The 24,353-nt window shown below is 32.3% G+C and overlaps 1 protein-coding gene across 4 annotated transcripts in view; it reads left to right on the top strand.

Annotated features, from left to right (window-relative positions):
- LOC129749259 (atypical protein kinase C) overlaps window positions 1–24,353 on the top strand; it is a 438,832-nt gene that overhangs the window by 357,928 nt on the left and 56,551 nt on the right. For all 4 annotated transcript variants that reach the window (XM_055744189.1, XM_055744187.1, XM_055744191.1 and 1 more), the window contains exon 11: window positions 6,280–6,474. In XM_055744189.1, coding sequence (XP_055600164.1) covers window positions 6,280–6,474 — 195 coding nt within the window. The remainder of the gene's footprint in view (window positions 1–6,279; window positions 6,475–24,353) is intronic.

Here is a 24,353-nt window from a genome sequence, read left to right on the forward strand (position 1 = left end):
TTTTGTCAATTTTGTTTATTGTGTCAATTTTGTAAAGTCAGTCAATTTGGTAATTTTTGTCATTTTTTTAAATTTTTTTCATTTTTTTCATTTTTGTTTTTTTTGTCATTTTTGTCAATTTTGTCAATTTTGTCAATTTTGTCAATTTTGTCAATTTTGTCAATTTTGTCAATTTTGTCAAATTTGTCAATTTTGTCAATTTTGTCAATTTTGTCATTTTTGTCATTTTTGTCATTTTTGTATTTTTATATCAGTTTTTCTATTTTTTCAATTTTGTCAGTTTTGTCAATAATGTCAATTTGGTCAATTTCGTCAAATTTTTGGAATTTGTCAATTTTGTCAATTAGAAAAATGAAAAAACCGACAAGAATGACAAAAGTGTCAAAAATGACAAAAATGACAAAAATGACAAAAATGACAAAAATGACAAAAATGACAAAAATGACAAAAATGACAAAAATGACAAAAATGACAAAAATGACAAAAATGACAAAAATGACAAAAATGACAAAAATGACAAAAATGACAAAAATGACAAAAATGACAAAAATGACAAAAATGACAAAAATGACAAAAATGACAAAAATGACAAAAATGACAAAAATGACAAAAATGACAAAAATGACAAAAATGACAAAAATGACAAAAATGACAAAAATGACAAAAATGACAAAAATGACAAAAATGACAAAAATGACAAAAATGACAAAAATGACAAAAATGACAAAAATGACAAAAATGACAAAAATGACAAAAATGACAAAAATGACAAAAATGACAAAAATGACAAAAATGACAAAAATGACAAAAATGACAAAAATGACAAAAATGACAAAAATGACAAAAATGACAAAAATGACAAAAATGACAAAAATGACAAAAATGACAAAAATGACAAAAATGACAAAAATGACAAAAATGACAAAAATGACAAAAATGACAAAAATGACAAAAATGACAAAAATGACAAAAATGACAAAAATGACAAAAATGACAAAAATGACAAAAATGACAAAAATGACAAAAATGACAAAAATGACAAAAATGACAAAAATGACAAAAATGACAAAAATGACAAAAATGACAAAAATGACAAAAATGACAAAAATGACAAAAATGACAAAAATGACAAAAATGACAAAAATGACAAAAATGACAAAAATGACAAAAATGACAAAAATGACAAAAATGACAAAAATGACAAAAATGACAAAAATGACAAAAATGACAAAAATGACAAAAATGACAAAAATGACAAAAATGACAAAAATGACAAAAATGACAAAAATGACAAAAATGACAAAAATGACAAAAATGACAAAAATGACAAAAATGACAAAAATGACAAAAATGACAAAAATGACAAAAATGACAAAAATGACAAAAATGACAAAAATGACAAAAATGACAAAAATGACAAAAATGACAAAAATGACAAAAATGACAAAAATGACAAAAATGACAAAAATGACAAAAATGACAAAAATGACAAAAATGACAAAAATGACAAAAATGACAAAAATGACAAAAATGACAAAAATGACAAAAATGACGAAAATGATAAAAATGACAAAAATGACAAAAATGACAAAAATGACAAAAATGACAAAAATGACAAAAATGACAAAAATGACAAAAATGACAAAAATGACAAAAATGACAAAAATGACAAAAATGACAAAAATGACAAAAATGACAAAAATGACAAAAATGACAAAAATGACAAAAATGACAAAAATGACAAAAATGACAAAAATGACAAAAATGACAAAAATGACAAAAATGACAAAAATGACAAAAATGACAAAAATGACAAAAATGACAAAAATGACAAAAATGACAAAAATGACAAAAATGACAAAAATGACAAAAATGACAAAAATGACGAAAATGATAAAAATGACAAAAATGACAAAAATGACAAAAATGACAAAAATGACAAAAATGACAAAAATGACAAAAATGACAAAAATGACAAAAATGACAAAAATGACAAAAATGACAAAAATGACAAAAATGACAAAAATGACAAAAATGACAAAAATGACAAAAATGACAAAAATGACAAAAATGACAAAAATGACAAAAATGACAAAAATGACAAAAATGACAAAAATGACAAAAATGACAAAAATGACAAAAATGACAAAAATGACAAAAATGACAAAAATGACAAAAATGACAAAAATGACAAAAATGACAAAAATGACAAAAATGACAAAAATGACAAAAATGACAAAAATGACAAAAATGACAAAAATGACAAAAATGACAAAAATGACAAAAAAGACAAAAATGACAAAAATGACAAAAATGACAAAAATGACAAAAATTACAAAAATTACAAAAATTACAAAAATGACAAAAATGACATAAATGGCGAAAATGACGAAAATATCAAAAAGACAAAATTTACAAAATGAAAAAAAATGACAAAAATTACAAAAATTACAAATATGACAAAACGGACAAAACGGACAAAAATGACACAAAAGTGCTACAAACGTGATATAAACATGACACAAAAATGATACAAAAATGACACAAAAATGACTCAAAAATGACTCAAAAATGTAGCAAAAATGACAAAAATGATAAAAATTTCAAAAGGAATACAAGTTTATAAACCGAGTCAAAGAGACGTTAAAAATGACGTAGAGATAAGTCTTCAATGATTGAAAATTGATTTAATACTATGTTAGTAATAAGTCAAGATTGAGTCGGATTTAAATCCAAAATAAGGCATTATGATTTAAAAATGGGTTACAAATGAGTTAAAATTGATGCAAAATTGTGTCAATTATAAATTAAAAATGAGTTAAAAATTGGCACAAAAGTAAGTCACAAAAGAGACAAAAATGAGATGAAAAATTAAAAAAATAATACAAAAATGGACCTCAAATCAAAGAAAAATCAGACAATAAGTGAAAAATGAAATGAGACAAATATGAAGCAAAAATGCAACAATACTAAGACAAAATTGTGTCAAAATATCATAAAAGAATCTTTCTTTTTTTTAGTTCTTGTCATTTTTGTCGATTTTGTCATTTTTTTAAATTTAATTTTAAATTTTATCAATTTTATCAATTTTATCAATTTTGTCAATTTTGACAATTTGGGAATTCTGTTATTTTTATTAAATTAAATTCACAACCAAAAATTATTTCAGAACTCGATAGTTTGAGGTTGATCTTCATAAATTCCTCAGAAAAATGATAATGATGGAAATTTTGCAATGTTGGACAGTGTTCAATTTAAAAAAAAATGATCATGTTTATTCTGACGCAAATTTTGTAGCATTGAAAGATTTCTGAACTAGACGTTGCTTCAAAAACTTTTTTCTCAGAAGTCATAATAATTTGCGGTCTTCGGGAAGCTTGATGATTGAACTTTAACCTTTGACTGTTATTCATACAGACCATGATTTTTTTTTTTTCAAAATATTGATAATGTACTGTATAGCTGTTTCAGAATGTTCCCAAATTTGTTCAATGAACTTAAACCTTCCTTTTTAAAGTTATCTCGAAAACAAAAACTGATGGAAAAAACACTAAATAAATATTCGGAATCAGCGCCCAAAATAAGTCCAAATAAGGTCTTATATTCTTTGCACCTGGTAATAATATGAGTTTTGTTTAAATTATTAAGAGTAGTGCTTTCAACATTTAGGCAATAGTAATGTAAGCTGAAAATTCGTGGTTAAAAATATATCAAATTGTGAAAAAACAGGAAAAAATACTAATCATCAAAACACACGTAGTGATAATATTTTGTTATTGTCACACTAGGAAGGTTTAGGAATGAATTTTTTTCACAGATTATTTCAAAATACTCCAGAAACTTTAAAAATAAACTGATAAATATTTAGAAATTTATGTTTTAAATTCATTTATGTATCTTTTTTCGGGAAAATTTCCAAATATCGAAAATTTTCTCTGTGAAGTGCTGAAATTTCTGGTTTTTTCCAAGTTTCCTGGTGATGCAATAACACTCAATCATTTTTCCGGTTTGCTGGCCACCTTAAATCAAGGTCTATGATCTGGATAAGGATCTAGGATCAGTATCCAATATAGGCACAGGACCAAAAAAGGGTGCAAGATCAAAAGCTAGAATCAGGATCCAGGATCAGGATAAGAATCCGAATTCATGGTCTAAAACGGGATACGATTTTAAGATACGAATTTCAGGATCAAGACCCGGGGTTTTGGATCAACTATTCAAAGTCTAGAAGATCCAGGATCAAGTATTCAGAATATGTGATCTGGATGAGTACACGAGATGAGAATTAGTATTTGGAATTATGGTCAAGGATCAGTTTTTTGAAGGAATTAGTATCCGGGATGAGTATAAACTATAAGTGTCTGGAATCAGGGTTCATGATTCAGAATTAAGAGTCCGGGATCAGGATTAGAATTCGTGAGCAGAGCCCAGAATCAGGATCAAAACTAGAAATCTGGATCCTGGATCAAACTCCGTTATAAAAATGGGGATCCAATATCTTTGATCAGAAACAGGATCGAAAACCAGGATCAAAGCTCGGGATCAGAATCCAGGTGCAGGATCAGGTTTCAAAATCAAGGTTCAAACAGCTCTTGTTTTCGAGATAACTTTGAAAAATAAGTGAAAGTTCATTTAATCAATTTGTGTACTTTTAGGCAAAACTGTAGAACAATACAAAGATTTGGAAACTAAAATTTTTAATACAATGATCAATTTTTCCGAAGATCGCGAATCATTTCGAAAAAAAAAAGTTTTAATTAATTAAAATGTAATTTTGTCGGCATTTTTAGGAAATTTTAACCCAAATTGAATCTTAGGTTTTATTAAACCAATTTCTTAAACCAAGTCCAATCGTTTTGCAGTCTTCAACAAAGTTCTTGAATGAGTTAAAATCTTTAATATCAAATAGTCAAAGACATTTTTCAGCAGTATCGAAAATAGTTGTAATCAGTAATGTTATCTTTAAAATTTCTAAAAAATTGTAGAATTTAATATTTTTAAAGTTATGTATCTCTGAATCTAGACGAAATCTGAATCCTTGATTGGATGGAAGATAATAAACAGATTCAAAATCAGTTTTTGTTTGTCATGTGGGTTTGTAGGTTCATCAGTTATTAATGATCGATTATACTCAAAATTGGTTAATTTCAAATTTTGCGTCATTCCACTAAAAGAAGAACTGATCGGCAAAATTGCAAATATGCTGTTCCCTTGTGTGATATAAATGCTGAAGCAGCGTTCAGTATCAGGATAAAAATCCAAGATCAGGGTCAAAGTTTAGCAAAGTTCAGGATCAGTATCCAGGTTCAGGATCAAAATCCCAGATCATAAGCAAGAATGCTAGGTCAGAGTCCAGTATTAGAGGAAGAAGTCGGAATCAGAATCCAGAAATCGAGGTCAGGATTCAAAATCAGTATCCTGAACCTGGAATAAAAATCAGAGAGCAGGATCCTTTATTAGTGTTTAAGATCAGGATCCTTGATCAGAATACAAGATAAGAGTAGGAACTACGATAAGCAGCCAGGCTCAAAATCCGGGATAAGAATCGAGATCATGATCATGGTCGGAATTCGGGATCAATACCAACTGTATACAGGATGAGGATCAAGTATTCAGATCCTGGAATCAGGAAATCCGGAATTCCAAATTCTGGCTGGCAGAGTTTCAAATATGCAATATCGAGGATAACAATCCAGATCGGAACCAGGACAAAGGATCCATGTTTAGGATCAGAAGCTGAGATTGGGATACAAAATCTGAGATCGGGGTTCAGGATAAGGATTAACAATCAGGACTTAAGTTCAAAATTTTGAGTCAAGTTTAGAATCTGGGTTCGGAATCGGCTAAGACTCGAGATCATTGTTCATAATCCTGGATCAAGATTTGGAATTGTGATCAGGATCCAGGATAAGCATCTAGGTTCAGAATCTGATATAATAGTCAGGATCATGACCCAGAAGCTAAATGCAGTTTCAAGGTCCAGGATTGGGATCAGAGTCGAAGGTCAGGATCCCTGATTCATGATCAGAAAAAAAATCTGGCATCGGAATCAGTATCAGGATCAGGTTATTTATTTTAGTTTCTGATAAGGTTCAGGAGTAAGTTTGGGGTCTGCTTTGGAATCAGATTCGGAATCAGTTTTCTGAACCAGTACCAGGATGAGCACAAAGGTCCGAAACTTAATCCTGAACATTATTATGTTTGAAGTATAACATTTTTTTTATTTATTTTTTTTTCGAGAAATGTTCTAAATTTTCTCTTGTCCCTTCGTCCCAACAGAACACCGAGGACTACCTGTTCCAGGTGATCCTGGAGAAGACGATACGTATTCCGCGGTCGCTCAGCGTCAAGGCCGCATCCGTTCTCAAGGGTTTCCTGAACAAAAATCCGGCGGACCGTCTCGGGTGCAGCCACCAGAACGCCTTCATGGACATCGTCAATCATCCGTTCTTCAAGAGCATCGACTGGGAAGCGGTAAGTTTCGCAACAACAAAAAATGTTCATACATATACTCAATTAGTTAATTTTGAACTCTGGAAAAATAACCATCCCATATTCCAAATAAACAAAACATTATTCGAAGCCAAAACAGAGCTCGCCAGAAAAATTATTTTCAAAAAAAATGTCCCATATATATTTTTATTTTTTTGTTCAACGTTCCGGTTAATTTTTATTTTCCCACTTGTATTTTTCGAACGATTGGTTGAGCTTAAACAGTAATTATCATAGCAAAAAGCGTTGTCGTTCCCGGTGCCAATTGGACGGGGCATCGTGACGAATCCATAAAAATGCATTTTTTCTGTTTTTTCTTACACATCCCTCTTTTGAATCTGTTTGCGTCAATGTGTGTGTGCGTTTGTGAGTATAATTGTGCGAGGGTTATCCATTTTGTGTGTTTTTTTTGTTTTGGGTAATTTTCAGTAGCCCGACGGATGCTATTATTTCTGTCCTACAATTTTGTGTTCAATGAACCAGTGTCACTACAGGTCATTCACATTTTCGCGCTCGTGTAGCGCGGCACCCTTTTGGCAATTTATACGTGGATGGTTAATTTGCGAACAAATGCTTTGATTGTTATTCTTTTTCATTTTTTTAATTGTATGTTTTTATCGTTGATATCATGAGAATTTAATGAACAGGAACTTTTATTCATTTTGTTGGGTATTCTGTATTAGCACTTTGAGCAAACTTAAGATTAAAAGATAGGCTCTGTGAAAAACATCGATTTTTTTTCCAAGCCCTGAAAGTAATCAAAAAAAGTTAATTTTGTGAAATTAATTTTTTTTTAATTTATCCATTTTGTCAATTTTGTCGTTTTCTCAATATTGTCAATTTTGTAAATTTTTGTAAATTTTCTCAATTTTGTCAATTTTTTTCAATTTTGTCAATTTTGCCAATTTTGTCAATTTTGTCAATTTTGTCAATTTTGTCAATTTTTTGAATTTTTTAAATTTTGTCTATTTTGTCAATTTTGTCAATTTTTTGAATTTTTTCAATTTTGTCAATTTTGTCAATTGTGACAATTGTGTCAATTTTTTGAATTTTTTTAATTTTTCAATTTTTCAATTTTTCAATTCAATTCAATTCAATTTCAATTTTTTTTTAAATTTTTTTCAATTTTTTCAATTATGTCAATTTTGTTGATTTTGTCTGTTTTGTCAATTTTGTCAATTTTTTCAATTTGGTCAATTTTATCAATTTTGTCAATTTTGTCTATTTTGTAAATTTCGTCGATTTCGTCAATTTTGTCAAGTAAGGCAACTTCGACAATTTTGACAATTTAAATAATTTTAACAATTTGACAATTTTGACAATTTTGTACGATTCTGTCTATTGTCAAAATTGCCAAAATGTTCAAAATAATCATTTTGGCAATTTTGACAATTTTGACAATGTTGACAATTTTGACAATGTTGACAATTTTGACAATGTTGACAATTTTGACAATTTTGACAATTTTGACAATTTTGACGATTTTGACAATTTTGACAATTTTGTCAATTTTGACAATTTTGACAATTTTGACAATTTTGACAATTTTGACAATTTTGACAATTTTGACAATTTTGACAATTTTGACAATTTTGACAATTTTGACAATTTTAACAATTTTGACAATTTTGACAATTTTGACAATTTTGACAATTTTGACAATTTTGACAATTTTGACAATTTTGACAATTTTGACAATTTTGACAATTTTGACAATTTTGACAGTTTTGACAATTTTGACAGTTTTGACAATTTTGGCAATTTTGACAATTTTGACAATTTTGACAATTTCGACAATTTTGACAATTTTGACAATTTTGACAATTTTGACAATTTTGACAATTTTGACAATTTTGACAATTTTGACAATTTTGACAATTTTGACAATTTTGACAATTTGGACAATTTTGACAATTGTGACAATTTCGACAATTTTGACAATTTTGTCAATTTTGACAAGTTTGACAATTTTGACAATTATGACAATTTTGACAATTTTGACAATTTCGACAATTTCGACAATTTTGACAATTTTGTCGATTTTGTCAATTTTGTCAATTTTGTCAATTTTGTCGATTTTGTCAATTTTGTCAATTTTGTCAATGTTGTCAATTTTGTCATTTTTGTCAATTTTGTCAATTTTGTCAATTTTGTCAACTTTGTTAATTTTGTCAATTTTGTCAATTTAGTCAATTTTGTCATTTTTGTCAATTTGGCCAATTTTGTCAATTTTGTCAATTTTGTCAATTTTGTCAATTTTGTCAATTTTGTCAATTTTGTCAATTTTGTCAAATTTTGTCAAATTTGGTCAATTTTGTCAATTTTGTGAATTTTGTCAATTTTGTCACTTTTGTCAATATTGTCCATTTTGTCAATTTTTTCAATTTTGTCAACTTTGTCAATTTTGTCAATTTTTTCAATTTTGTCATTATTGTCAATTTTGTCATTATTGTCAATTTTGTCAATTTTGTCAATTTTGTCTATTTTGTCAATTTTGTCAATTTTTCTCTATTTGGTCCATTTTGTCCATTTTGTCAGTGTTGTCACTTTTGACCATTTTGTCAGTTTTGTCCATTTTGTCAATTTTGTCAATTTTGTCAATTTTGTCAATTTGGTCAATTTTGTCAATTTTGTCAATTTTGACAATTTTGACAATTTTGACAATTTTGACAATTTTGATAATTTTGACAATTTCGACAATTTTGACAATTTTTACAATTTTGATAATTTTGACAATTTTGACAATTGTAACAATTTTGACAATTTTGACAATTTTGACAATATTGACAATTTTGACAATTTTGACAATTTTGACAATTTTGACAATTTTGACAATTTTGACAATTTTGACAATTTTGACAATTTTGACAATTTTGACAATTTTGACAATTTTGACAATTTTGACAATTTTGACAATTTTGACAATTTTGACAATTTTGACAATTTTGACAATTTTGACAATTTTGACAATTTTGACAATTTTGACAATTTTGACAATTTTGACAATTTTGACAATTTTGACAATATTGACAATTTTGACAATATTGACAATTTTGACAATATTGACAATTTTGACAATTTTGACAATTTTAACAATTTTAACAATTTTGACAAATTTGACAAATTTGAAAATTTTGACAATTTAGAAAGTTTTGACAATTTTGACAATTAAGAAAATTTTGACAAACTGGATAATTTTGACAATTTTGACGATTTTGACAATTATGACAATTTTGACAATTTTGACAATTTTGACAATTTTGACAATTTTGACAATTTTGACAATTTTGACAATTGTGACAATTTTGACAATTTTCACAATTTTGACAATTTTGTCAATTTTGACAGTTTTGACAATTTTGACAATTTTGACGATTTTGACAATTTTGACAATTTCGACAATTTTGACAATTTTTACAATTTTGACAATTTTGACAATATTGACAATTTTGACAATTTTGACAATTTTGACAATTTTGACAATTTTGACAATTTTGACAATTTTGACAATTTTGACAATTTTGACAATTTTGACAATTTTGACAATTTTGACAATTTTGACAATTTTGACAATTTTGACAATTTTGACAATTTTGACAATTTTGACAATTTTGACAATTTTGACAATTTTGACAATTTTGACAATTTTGACAATTTTGACAATTTTGACAATTTTGACAATTTTGACAATTTTGACAATTTTGACAATTTTGACAATTTTGACAATTTTGACAATTTTGACAATTTTGACAATTTTGACAATTTTGACAATTTTGACAATTTTGACAATTTTGACAATTTTGACAATTTTGACAATTTTGACAATTTTGACAATTTTGACAATTTTGACAATTTTGACAATTTTGACAATTTTGACAATTTTGACAATTTTGACAATTTTGTCAATTTTGACAATTTTGACAAATTTGATAATTTTGACAATGTTGACAATTTTGACAATTTTGACAATTTCGACAATTTTGACCATTTCGACGACTTTGACAATTTTTACGAATTTGACAATTTTGACAATTTTGATAATTTTGACAATTTTTAAAATTTTGACAATTTTGACAATTTTGACAATCTTGACAATTTTGACAATTTTGATAATTTTGATAATTTTGACAATTTTGACAATTTTGACAATTTTGACAATTTTGACAATTTTGACAATTTTGACAATTTTGACAATTTTGACAATTTTGACAATTTTGACAATTTTGACAATTTTGACAATTTTGACAATTTTGACAATTTTGACAATTTTGACAATTTTGACAATTTTGACAATTTTGACAGTTTTGACAATTTTGACAATTTTGTCAATTTTGACAATTTTGACAATTTTGACAATTTTGACAATTTCGACAATTTTAACAAATGTGAGAAATTTGATAATTTTGACAATTTTGACAGTTTTGACAATTTTGACAATTTTGACAAATTTGACAAATTTGACAAATTTGACAAATTTGACAAATTTGACAATTTTGACAGTTTTGACAATTTTGACAATTGTTTCAATATTTTCTTTTTTTCTATTTTTTCAATTTAGACAAATTTTACAGTTTTGGCAATTTTGACGATTTTATCAATTTGACAATTTTGATTATTTTGACAATTTTAACATTTTTGACAATTTCGACATTTTTTACTATTTTGAAAATTTTGATGATTTTTTTTATGATGTCAGACAGAAGTTAAAGTTGTCGACAGAATTGAAAATATGAGCATTTTGACTGAATTAACTCTGTATCATAAAAAAGTGATAAGTGAACACTAACAAATGCTGATTCGTGAAAAAATTCTTGCAGATGCCTGTTTCATACTGTGCTTCCAGTTTATGGTAAAATGACACTTACTTTTTTAATACATGATGTCTTGTCAACTTTCTGGAAAAACTGTGTACCGTACAGTTTAGCGGTTTTCTCTGCCATAAACATGAAATGTGTCGACATATGTCGATCCATACATTCGAATGTTGGTACCAAGTACATGTAAGTATTTGGTACAGGACGAGATGAGCTCTGGTAGGTAATTGGATTGGCAGGATGTTCTCTCCCGGATTAGCTCAGAGGAAGAGCTCTGATGGTGGTGCAATATTAAGGATAATGATAACGCTAATGAATACCGAGCATAATCGCTTTCGGATCTCCTCGTTGTTCCTGGTGTTCCTGATACCTTCTCTCCTAAATAGAGGCAGAGCTTCCCATACAGGTGATTAGGAATCGTAGTCCTTCTGGATGAATCCTACACAAGATCGCATCATGTCGGCGATGTAATTATGCCTATTACGGGAAGTCTTGGCGCTCTCCATACGCAGCCGGTGCATTTAATTGAGAAGAAAATCTTGTTATTTGATAATTACTGTTAGTTTATTGCGAGGCCGTATTTGTTGTTTTTCACTGTTTGTGAACACTTATCGAATGACGTACCTTCGAATATAAAAAGTGAAATAGGAAAAATATTTCATTCCTTTATCAAACTTTACGAACATTGAAAATGAAACTCATACCTTTCATATCTCGATGAAGTTGTTCGTCCCAAGTGGACGAAAAAAAATCTCGAAATGGAAGCTTCAACGTCGAAATGCAGCTGACACTCCAACCGCAAAGGGACAGCTTGGATTCAGCTTATTTTTCCGTATTTTTAAATGAACTCACACTCTCTCGTGATTTTAATTATTATTGAAACTGAAGCATAAAAAAACCGACTCATCATGTGTCACCCTTTGGTGACCTGACTGACCGTGCGGTTTTTGCGTGTGTGGAAAAGAAAGAGTGGGAGACAATTTTTTAAATGTTGAATTTAACACAACCGGAGAGGATGGCCATCGGGCTATTTTGAATTACAAATTCTTCTGCCCAGAGCTCATGTGCTGATTGTGCTGTCTGTTTAAGCTGAACCCGAGCTTCTGAAACTGACAGTTGGATAGGTTTTTGGCTGACGCCTCATCCCTTTCGGCAAATGAAAGGTTTTTTATTTGCTTTTAATTTTACTCAACTTCAACTTGAATTTCTACTTCAAATAAAATTGTCTGACATGTTAAACAAACTTACAGATTTGAGAATGTTTCCAGTTGCCCTACTATCACAATAGATTGGATCACTTTCCTTTACTTTTCTTACTCTTCACCTGAGTTGAAGAAAGACGAACATCAGAGATTTGTACCCATGGAAAGTTGCCGTAGAAATCATCATACTTTTGACGACTCTACTAATTCAAATTCCATTTTTTTGGCTTTCTTACAGAAAGGCATAGGGAACGGTCAGTTGGGGATATCATTAATTAAGGGTCCAAGACCCCACTTTATAGGTACCAATCGACTCAGCTCGACGAGTTACGATGATGTCCGGGAATTTGTATGTTCCATAAAAACGTTCTTAACACATTAACTCCTATTCTAGGTTTCACGATTTTGATGAATTCAGTATCAAAAAATTGCATTTTTTTTCCTGTAGGACCTATCTCAAAACCAAAAAAAAACAAAATTGTTTAAAAATTTTTCTATTCCATAGAACATATCATGCTTACGTTGGCTCCAAAAAAGGTAGCCATTTGCTCAGCAGCAGTAGCCAGCAATCGCTAAATTAATTACAAAGGCGATCAAAAATTTGACAAAAATTTCATAAAACAGCAGAGAATCGATCCCACGCCATCTAGCATGAGAGTTTAGGAGGCTAACCCCTTGACCACTAGTGAGCGTCGAGATATGAGGCTCTCAAACTTTAACAGTTTGAATTATTTGGATTATAAATGAACTCGTTGAATATAAGTTCGTTTATCCTCCAAAAAACGTACTGGGCACCTTTTTGGCTTTCTTACAGAAAGGCATAGGGAACGGTCAGTTTGGGATATCATTAATTAAGGGTCCAAGACCCCACTTTATAGGTACCAATCGACTCAGCTCGACGAGTTACGATGATGTCCGGGAATTTGTATGTTCCATAAAAACGTTCTTAACACATTAACTCCTATTCTAGGTTTCACGATTTTGATGAATTTAGTATCAAAAAATTGGATCTTTTTTCCTGTAGGACCTATCTCAAAACCAAAAAAAACAAAATTGTTTAAAAATTTTCTATTCCATAGAACATATTTTGCTTACGTTGGCTCCAAAAAAGGTAGCCATTTGCTCAGCAGCAGTAACCAGCAATCGCTAAATTAATTACAGAGGCGATCGAAAATTTGTCAAAAAGTTCATCAATCAGCCGAGAATCGACCCCACGACATCCATCATGAGAGTTCAGAGAGCTAACCCTTTGACCACTAGTGAGCGTCGAAAAATGTGGCTCTCAAACTTGAGCACTTTGAAATATGTTGATGGTCAAACTCAGTTGCACCGTTCTGGTGCCTTGGCCGGTTTGCGGTGTGTCGGTCCCGCCGATATTTTCTGGCTCTTTTTTGATTTCTCCTTTTTCATTGCTTTTCAATACAGCAAATGGCGGCTTTGGGCAAGTCAATCATAACCGCAGCTTTCCCTTCAGAGAGCCGGGTGTCGGCAAAACAGCGCATCCGCACAGAAAAAATGCATGGAAGGGAAATGATTAGAAGATTTTTTCTGAGCCACGCTTTTTGTTGTTGTTGTTGGGTTTTGGTTTGATTGGCTCGAGTGTCAAATCCTCATATACGCAACCTCGCTTTTTAAACCTTTTTTAAGTGAGACAGAATTATGTTTGAGAAAAGTTTCAAATCAGGATTAAGGTTCAGAATCCAGATTCATAATTCAGTTTCAGAAATCAGATCTGATATCATTTTTTTCATCAAACTTTGCCGAGGTTGATTTCAAACACCATATGGACAGGGGTTGCTTTTAATAACCATCCAGAGTTCATTTTTACCGGACAAAGCACATGTGCTGATAGTAGAAAAATTGAAATTTTAACCGTTTTTTTTTGTTTCTTCTGTTTGAAGAACGCGGCACCGCCGGCACAATGTTCTTGGATTTAAAATTGAGCCTATCTTCAGGAGTATACGGGTCACAAATGTATTAGCGAGAACAGTGGCATTATAGAACACATCATTGATATGTTTTATGAAATGAATTCTACCACTGAATTACTATTAAGAATGAGGATTCGAAACTAATAAATCTTTTTTTAAAAAATTAAGCTTTCGAATTAAGATTTCTGTACAGACATGACATTCAGAATTAACATTTAAATTCATAGAAAAGGATTTAGATGAAGAATTGAAATTTAGAGTTCAGATTTTCAATAAATTCCAAATTCCAATAAATAGGTTAAAAATGATTTTGAATAATTTGAAGATTTTATTTGACCTCATTCAATTGTTTTGAAGTATATGATTCATGTAAATTTATTCAAATAAACATTCTTAAACAATCTTTAAAGATTCAGAATTCGGACTCAGAATTAAGACCTGACACCCAGAATTTTTTTTTGTTCCTTCTTCTGTTCAAAGAACGCGGCATCTCAACTATGTTCTTGGATGTAACAATGAGCCTACTTTCAGGAGTTAAAAATGGGTCACGAATGCATTAACGAGAATAAGCTGTGTGTAAAGTATGGAATTCATCATTGATTTTTTAATGAAATGACTTTTTCAGTTGAATTTCTATTTGGAATGACAAATCGAAACTAATAAAAACCGATTATATAAAATTACATATTTTTGGAAGCTTTCGAATTCAGAGTTCTGTACAGGATAAGCATTCAGAATCAACATTAGGATTTAAAAAAAATAATAATTCCAACTAAGTCAATTTCGATTTGGACGTAGGAAATTTGACAACTTCAATAGTCAATGCTAAAACCGCTTCAATACCTAATGTTAAACAAAAATTCAGTCAATCTTTGATCGATGATGATCTTCAGTTTGAAAAACATTCGTCGGCGCCGATATCAACGAACTAGATATCCTTATTTAAAATTTATTTATTGCGACCTTCAAAACGAGATCAAACGTCGTTAAATTTGATTCGTAATGAAAATTTTTCAAAGCAGTAGAGGACATAAAACCCTACTTAAAGCCATTTTGGAAATTAACTAAAATTCTGGAAAAGCCCCAGAAGCCAATTCCTACTTTGAAAGATGGGGATAAACATCTTTTAACTAATGCAGAAAAAGCTACAAAACTAGCTTAACAGTTTCAGTCTGCTCATGATTTTAATTTAAACGTTGTAAGTCCGATTGATGCTCAAATTTCCCTAGAATTTTATGATATTCTTTCTTAACAAAATGTATTTGAAAGTTCTTGTGAGACAAATATTGATAAACTTAAATTGATTTTCAAAAAATTTAAAATATGTAAGCTCCGGGGGAAGATGGGATTTTCTATATTCTTATTAAAAGTTGCCTGTAAGCACTTTAAATTTTTTGTTTAAAATCTTCAATAAATGTTTTCACTTGGCTTATTTTTCCAATTTGGAATCAGAATCCAGTATCAGAATTCAAAATCTAAATCTAAATCATTATTAGATTTGAATTCCTCATTCAAATTAAACATTATAACCTACTGTCAATGGAAATTGTAAACTTCGCAAATCATCGGTTTGTCGCACTGAAACTACACTAGATCCTTATGTTCGGAAAACGTCTCATGTGAACAAACAAACATGATAGTAACCTTTTCGACGCAACACTAGTCCTGATTGACCAGAAAACGCTTCATGTGAACAACGAACGCGAAAATAAATTTCATCAATTTTCATTCTTCCGAAAGAAAATGAGAATTAATCTTTTTGTATAAATTAACACTGAACACACCTACCGACATGACACACTCGTTTCACCCACTTCTCTGAACGTACCCCACACGGACCAAAACAAACGAAAAAGTGGAAAGAATTTTTGCGTGCGACTGCTGTTTTTGCTGCCGACGGAGATTTCTGGTCTTCAAAAGGACTGATTTCGGCCTTCCAATTTGACCAGATATCCTCCAAAAATATTCGGACGATGGACGGGAAGAAGCTGCTATTTGGTTCCAGAAGTTTTTTTGCCAGGTTAGTAAACTGTATCGAATACAATGTTTTGTTTTTAATGGAACGTCTATGGGGAGGGTTCGGGGTATTTTGTTTGTATCTTTTTAGGTTTATCGATGGATAACTCTCGCCAATAGAAAGAAAACGATAGTTGGGAAAAATCGTAAATAGACATCTATCATCGGATATGAATTGAAGGATTTTCTTTGATGACCTTGGAACCAAAAATAGATTCGCTAATTGGGGGAAAAGTGTTTTTAGCTGTATGAGAAGTCAACCCCTTTGCATTTGAGTGACTATAGCGGACGGGCGATTTTGTTAACGGTGACCTGTTTTGAAGATTCGTCGCGTACATAAACTACACCCGAGCAGGACATAAAAACCGGAATGGAAAGGTAAAAAAAAAAGATTTTTTAAGGATTTTTTTTGGAAAGTAACAAACTGCTACGGAAATCAGAAATCACAATAATTGATATCAGATTCATAATTCAAATTCAGGACTCGAATTTTATTTTGATTTCATATTTAGAATTTCTATTTTTCGTTTATGCAACAGCATGCATCAGTAATTCCATATAGAATTAAGAATTCGAAGTCACAATCCAGTATCAGAATTTCAGATACTGAATTCGAAGGACGTTCATACAAGTTCAGATTCTGAATAACATGTTAGTATAAATTTTAATTCAAAACTTAAAATATAACATCCAGATTCAATTTCGTTAATTCATTCATTCAGAATTAGAATTTTTTTAGCTTTACTTAATAACAATAAATTGATAAAATTTTAGGTTCAGATTCCGATATTGGATTCGCAATACAATTCAGGTTGTAAATTTATCTTCAGACATAAGATTTAGATTCCGATTTATTAGTTAGATTCAGAATTCTGATTTAGAATCATAAATCGGATTTAGAGTAGAGATCAGGTTCAGAGTTAAAATTCAGATTCAGAATTCATATTGAAAATTGTAAATCATAATTCGAATTAGAAATTCAGATTTAAATTAACATTTAAAAATCAAAATAAAATATTTAAAAAAGAGCTCAGGCTCAGAGTGCCGATTTGTGCTCAGAATTCAATCAAAATTTCGATTCAAAAGTTCTTGTTTCAGATTTTAAATTCAAATGCTATGGAAATCAAAATCAGATTTAGAAGTCAGTTTCACAATTATGATTCAGAACTATAAATTGAACTTCGAATGGATATCAGGTTCAATGTTTTGAACTCAGAATTCAAATTCAAATTTAAATCTCAAATTCAGATTCATCAATCGGATTGAAAAAAAAAATTAGTTATTCCTAATAGTTTTAAGAATTCGAAGTCACAATCCAGTATCAGAATTTCAGATACTGAATTCGAAGGATGTTGATACCAGTTCAGATTCTGAATAACATGTTAGTATTAATTTTAATTTTAAAACTTACAATATAACATCCAAATTCAGTTTAGTTAATTCCTTCATTCAGAATTAGATTTTTTTTTTGCTTTACTTAATGGCAATAAATTGATAAAATGTTAGGTTCAGATTCCGATATTGGATTCGCAATACAATTCAGGTTGTAAATTTATCTTCAGACACGAGATTTAGATTCCGATTTATTAGTTCGGTTCGGAATTCTGATTTAGATTCATTAATCGGATTTAGAATAGAGATCAGGTTCAGAATTTTTATTCAGATTCAAATTAATATCTCAAATTCAGATAAAAAAATCGGAATGAAAGAATAGGAAATAAGCTCATTTTAGAATTTAAATTCAAATGCTATGGAAATTAAAATCAGATTTATAAGTCAGTTTCACAATTCTGATTCAGATCTATAAAATGAACACAGAATAGATATCAAGCTCAATGTGTTGAACTTAGAATTCAGATAAGTACAAATTAAATTCTCAGATTCAGATTCATCAATCGGATTGACAAAAAAATCAACTTCAAAGTGTAAACTCGGACTCTGGATTCATATGGATTCAAAAGTTTTATTCATATTCCACATTAAGAATTTAAATGCAGAATGCAGATTCAGTATTCAAAATCTTATTAAGAAATTGAGTTCACAATTGACATAGTTTCAGATTCAAATTCTGAACTAATATTGAAAATTTAAATTCCAAATCTTCATTTTGGCCCTGAATTCTGTATACAGATTTAGGATTTCCGGTCTAAAATTTTAATTCACATTGAAAATTTAGATTCATAGTTCAGGTTTCGGATTCAACATACAGATCGGGCTCAGGATAGAAATTCGGATTTAAAATTCATCTGATAATTTAGATTCAGAATTCAGTTTTCAGATTAATTTTGTTCACAGTTCTGAATTCTGATTTTAGAATTATTCATTGATCAAAACTAGATTCCTGATTACAGATTCATATTTCAAAATGAAATCACGATATTTGATTCAAATTATTTTGCTTACCCTGAGCCAATTTGTTCTTCTGAAGTTCAAGTTTTTCAAAAAGGCAGTTTAAATATGTTTGAAAAATCGGTATTCAATAAGATTCCAAAATCAGAATTCAGATTACAAATCTAAATTCATATTAAGGACTTGGACTCAGAAATTGCTTCAAAGCTTCATAGTGTTATGGTAATTTACGATTCTCTTTCATGAATTTCTCTTTTTGATAATTCATCAATGCAGCAAATGGTGACCACGAGGCTTGTCCTCTGCCACCAACCCGAGTTAAAAATAGAAACAGCCTTCCAACAAGATTTTTTCGAACCAGAATTTTCCTACTTAGACAGGGAATATTTTTCCAGTTGATTTTTTTAATCCGTCATTTTTTTCCTTTTTTAAAGTCAAGCATAATTTATGATATACTAGCTTCAACCATAATTATGTAGACATGAGTTAGTTTTCTTGAGGAAAAACCAGATCACAAGACGGAAACGGTTAATTTTTGTATTAGATATCCTTGTAAGCAGCAGTAAAAACTATATAAAGTATCTTGAGAGGATGCATTTTGTTGAATTTTGGCTTATGTTGGCTCCAAAAAAAGTAGCCATTTGCTTGCTCAGCAGCAGTAGCCAGCAATCGCTAAATTAATTACGAGGCGATCGAAAATTTGACAAAAAGTTCATAATACAGCAGAGAATCGTTCCTACACCAATATCATGAGAGTGTAGGAGGCTAACCCCTTGACCACTAGTGAGCGTCGAGATATGAGGCTCTCAAACTTAAACAGTTTGAATTATTTTGAGAGTAAATGAACTTGTTGATTATCAGTTCGCTTATCCCCCAAAAAACGTACTGGCCACCTTTTTGGCTTTCTTACAGAAAGGCATAGGGAACGGTCAGTTGGGGATATCATTAATTAAGGGTCCAAGACCCCACTTTATAGGTACCAATCGACTCAGCTCGACGAGTTACGATGATGTCCGGGAATTTGTATGTTCCATAAAAACGTTCTTAACACATTAACTCCTATTCTAGGTTTCACGATTTTGATGAATTCAGTATCAAAAAATTGCATTTTTTTTCCTGTAGGACCTATCTCAAAACCAAAAAAAAAACAAAATTGTTTAAAATTTTTCTATTCCATAGAACATATCATGCTTACGTTGGCTCCAAAAAAGGTAGCCATTTGCTCAGCAGCAGTAGCCAGCAATCGCTAAATTAATTACAAAGGCGATCAAAAATTTGACAAAAATTTCATAAAACAGCAGAGAATCGATCCCACGCCATCTAGCATGAGAGTTTAGGAGGTTAACCCCTTGACCACTAGTGAGCGTCGAGATATGAGGCTCTCAAACTTTAACAGTTTGAATTATTTGGATTATAAATGAACTCGTTGAATATAAGTTCGTTTATCCTCCAAAAAACGTGCTGGGCACCTTTTTTTATATTGAGTTTAGTAATTTTTGCTATCGATTTTCTTTAATCATAATCTTTTTTATAGATTAATAATAAATAATTCAGAAATAAGGAATCCATTATTGTGTCATTTATTTCCAAAGATAATTGACACTCTGTAAGAAAGCCTCCAATCCACTGATAAGTGTATTAAATCGGGTTTTTATTATTCGCAACCCCAGGTGGTAAATCACATTTACGGATCGCTTTCCAAGGCACGGCGAGCCACCACGTCCCCCAAGTTTTCTTCTCTGGATCCATGGGTTCAATTGGATGACTCATGATACAAAGTTACTAGTAACAACTCCAAGGCAATACTACTCATTAACGAGATCACTTTAAGCAATAACCCTCCTCATGAAGACTCGACGCCTGAATTCTCCTCTAACGACTCGGGAATCGACATATTCTCGCAATGACAGGAAGTTCCCTCACAAACCTCTTTTCTTGGCGACTCGAGGCCTGATCTTTTAATTGACGACTCGAGATCCGACTCCTCCTTGCAATGACTCGAGGTTTACATAAGTACCTCCCCTCTTGTCCACTCAAGGCCTAATCTCTCCTCTTGTGACTCTAGATCCGACCTCTCATCATAAAGACTCAGGGTTGAACACACCCACCGGCCTTCCTATTGTAGACTCGGAGCCTGACTCCTCCTCTTCCGACTTGAAGTCCGACTTATTGTCACCAGGATTCGAAGCACGCCACCTTCTGCTAGTCGTGTGCCGGTCGAGAGCAGCTTATTCTGGACACGCACCTGTTACAGCACACGCACGGGACTTAACGCAACTACTCGGATGATTCCCGACGAAGACGTCATCCTACACCGATTCAAGAGGCTTGCCCGGCCGGTGTGGGTATTCCCCGACCGTGGAATAACTCTTTTTAAACATCTTCCACTTCGAGAAGGTCAAGTCTTATCCCCGCAGCTTCGATCATTGGGAAACGCTCTACTCAAATACTCTCCGAAGGTGAAGCACCTATGCACGAATCCGGCGTATCCACGGCATCCGCTACGCAGAAGATGTTCCCATATCTTCGTATCTTCAAACCGTGGGTTCGGCCGTACTCTACTCAATAGCCCTCCGTCGATGAAATCAGTCTACTTCGAACGTTGTCCGGTCTTCTTTTGGTTGGCAATCCTTGGATTTTTTTTAATCTGCACGTTGCCGAATCAAGAGCAGCTTGTTTTGGACTCGCGCCTGTCACAGCACACATTCGGGACTTTGAACGCTACGATTCGGATGTATCCCGATGGTGATGTCATCCTACACCGACTCAAGAGGCTCGCCCAGCATCGACAGCCTCTCTACCCGTGGGTATTCTTCGACAGTGGTTTACCTCCTTCCTTACTACTCGGATACTCCACCTATGACCTCGACTACGCAGAAGATGATGCCTTATCTTTGTAGCTTCAATCATGGGCTCGGACACACACTACTCAGATGCTCTCCGGCGATGGAGTCATCCTACACCGTTCGCGAATTACTGTTAATTCCACCTCCTTTGCAGGATATTCATGATCCGAGTGAACCCATCGCTTACCGCTTGCCAAGTGGTGGATTCCATACAGGGTACGGCAATTGAAGTGCTACAATAAAAATATAAATTGATCAAAACAACAACTTTTTATTTCAAATTCATTCAATTTCTCTTGAAAACTAATTTCTTTTTCAAAATTCACTGGTAAAGTTCGACTTGTTCGCCCTTCATTTATCCCAGACTGCCACGAGATGTCGCTTCGGGACCTCCACACCCTCATGTTTCTTAGAGCAAACTTTGGCCTCCAATATACTCCAAACGGCGAAGTCCATAGGGTTCAGGTCTGGTGAACTCGCCGGCCACTCGGAGCTCGAAATGAACCCTGGAAAATGTTTCGCAATCCAAAGTTGGGTTTTCTTCGCTTTGTGAGCTGGCGCCGACTCCTGTTGGAAAACCCAATCCCTGGAACCAAAATGTCGACGTGCCCACGGTTTGACGACATTCTGTAGAACTACTTCCCGATATGTATTTTGGTTGATCTTCACTCCTTCAGCGACAAAAACCAGCGGAGTTCGGCCATCACGGGTGATTCCGATATTCTTCAAACTTGCTTCCGCGGCCCTCTTCAACAGCGCCTTCGCTCCTTTTACCCGTTCTTGTTTCTGCTTCACCTTAAGGTTTTGAATCTTTTAGATCTTGTAGGGCTTGGTCTGAAGTTTATCTTTCAGGATCAGATGGAGACTTCGCTCCGATATGTTGAGATCCTCTGCCAATTTAGTGGTACTACGACGAGGATTTCTCTTAAGGCGCTTCTTGACGATCTTCGCCATGGCAGGTGTCACAACTCAGTAGGTCGGCGTCCCCCACCATACCGTTTTTTTTGGCACTTCCGGTCTCCAGGTATCTTTAGACAGTACGGTATACAAAACTTCTGCACACACTTATATCGGACAGCTCACGAACTATGTCCTTCTGCCGTTTGTCAGCTAGGAACAAGGCAACCACCACGTTTCAGTTCGAGATCCATTTTCCGGATAACTGCTGATTACAAAAGTAACACTTACATCCAATGATAGCTAAGACTTAATGTAAACAAAGCGACGAAGGGTAGTTGAATACTGTTTCGTATGCAACGGAATAATTACTGTTGAAGTAATGTAGAAGTTCAGTTGCCGGACCCTGTACACATCCTCTGTATCACGTTATAAACCGTTCCGTCAGCTGCTGCCAGTTGGATATCGAGTCCTCCTTCGCAAAATCTCGCACGTTGGGCGTGTCCTTGTTACGGTTACTACTGAGTCTCTGTAGGTTAATCTATTTTTCCGGTTAACTATTTTTCCGGGGCAGACCTCCAGGCCGCGAGTATGACCTCCTCCACAGTGCCTTAGGGCAGCTACCCAGGTCCAAGGTTGGGTTTAGGGTGTATGTGTATACGGATAAAAAGGATAAACATAATCCGAAACGATGACTGTCGGTTCTACGGGTTCGAAAAAGAAATTGCAGAACATCTTCAAACAACTGCTGCGCCCTCTTAAATAGGAGAGAGCGAGTACTTGGGGCAAAGTTAATAAGCGCACAAGACAAATGGTTGCATATCAGCCCTTAGAAGGTTATATCATACATCTTTGATATCATACACGATTGGGATAAAATGCTTAGTCAGCAATCAACTGTCACTCCAATTAATAGTGCAGGTGAACCTGAAAGCATAAAGTAACGCGGGGTAAATAGCACAATAGATCAACTAATAGTCGCAGTGGGCTCTCCCCTACAAGGAAAAAAAATGTGTATGCGGATGAGTCCACGCTAATCGACTTATTGACCCCATGTACCCAGATAGGCTGGGGAAAAACGAATGCCTTGGCTCTCCTTTCGAAATTTGAATTTAGCTAGAAATAATAAAATTGATTTCTTCAAATGTTTTTTTACTCATGTATGACCAGGGTTGCCAGATTGCCCGCATTTATCCAGGTTTGCCTGGATATTGAATATAAAATTTGAGAAAAGTCCGACCAGGTCCGGTTGCCCGGTTTTCATTGGAAAAGCCCGGATATTGCCCTGGTTTATTATCATTCTCATTCTCAAATAAAACTTAACCAATTGCGTTGTAAATTTTTTTATTTATGCATCCAAAACGATTTTTTTTTTGAACAAGTTTCTTAAAGATAAACATGAAGGTTTTCTGAATGCCTAAAATACAAACTAATATCTGCTGATTAATTTTGATGGAGAACAATTGTTTCAATTTTTTTTCTTCTTGTGTTTTGATGAGTAATTTCTAGGTTTTGATCGAATTTGCCGGATATTGTTCAGATTTTGGTCGACAATTTCGAAATCAAATGCCTGGATTTTGCCAGGTTTTTAGATAAAATAGCCCGGATTTGTTCGGCCTGGATATGTGCTGAAAAATTCTGGCAACCTTATGTATGACCATCACATATGCTCGAAAAAATATTAAATCTTACTGATACGATTAATAGTTATAATATAATCAATCAGAATCAATGGTTCAAATTAATGCAATTTTCGGTAATGCATTGATAAATTTTTCAAAATAATGATATTTATTGTGAACTAGC

Source organism: Uranotaenia lowii, chromosome 2, assembly GCF_029784155.1.
Source record: "Uranotaenia lowii strain MFRU-FL chromosome 2, ASM2978415v1, whole genome shotgun sequence".
Classification (NCBI taxonomy): domain Eukaryota; kingdom Metazoa; phylum Arthropoda; class Insecta; order Diptera; family Culicidae; genus Uranotaenia; species Uranotaenia lowii.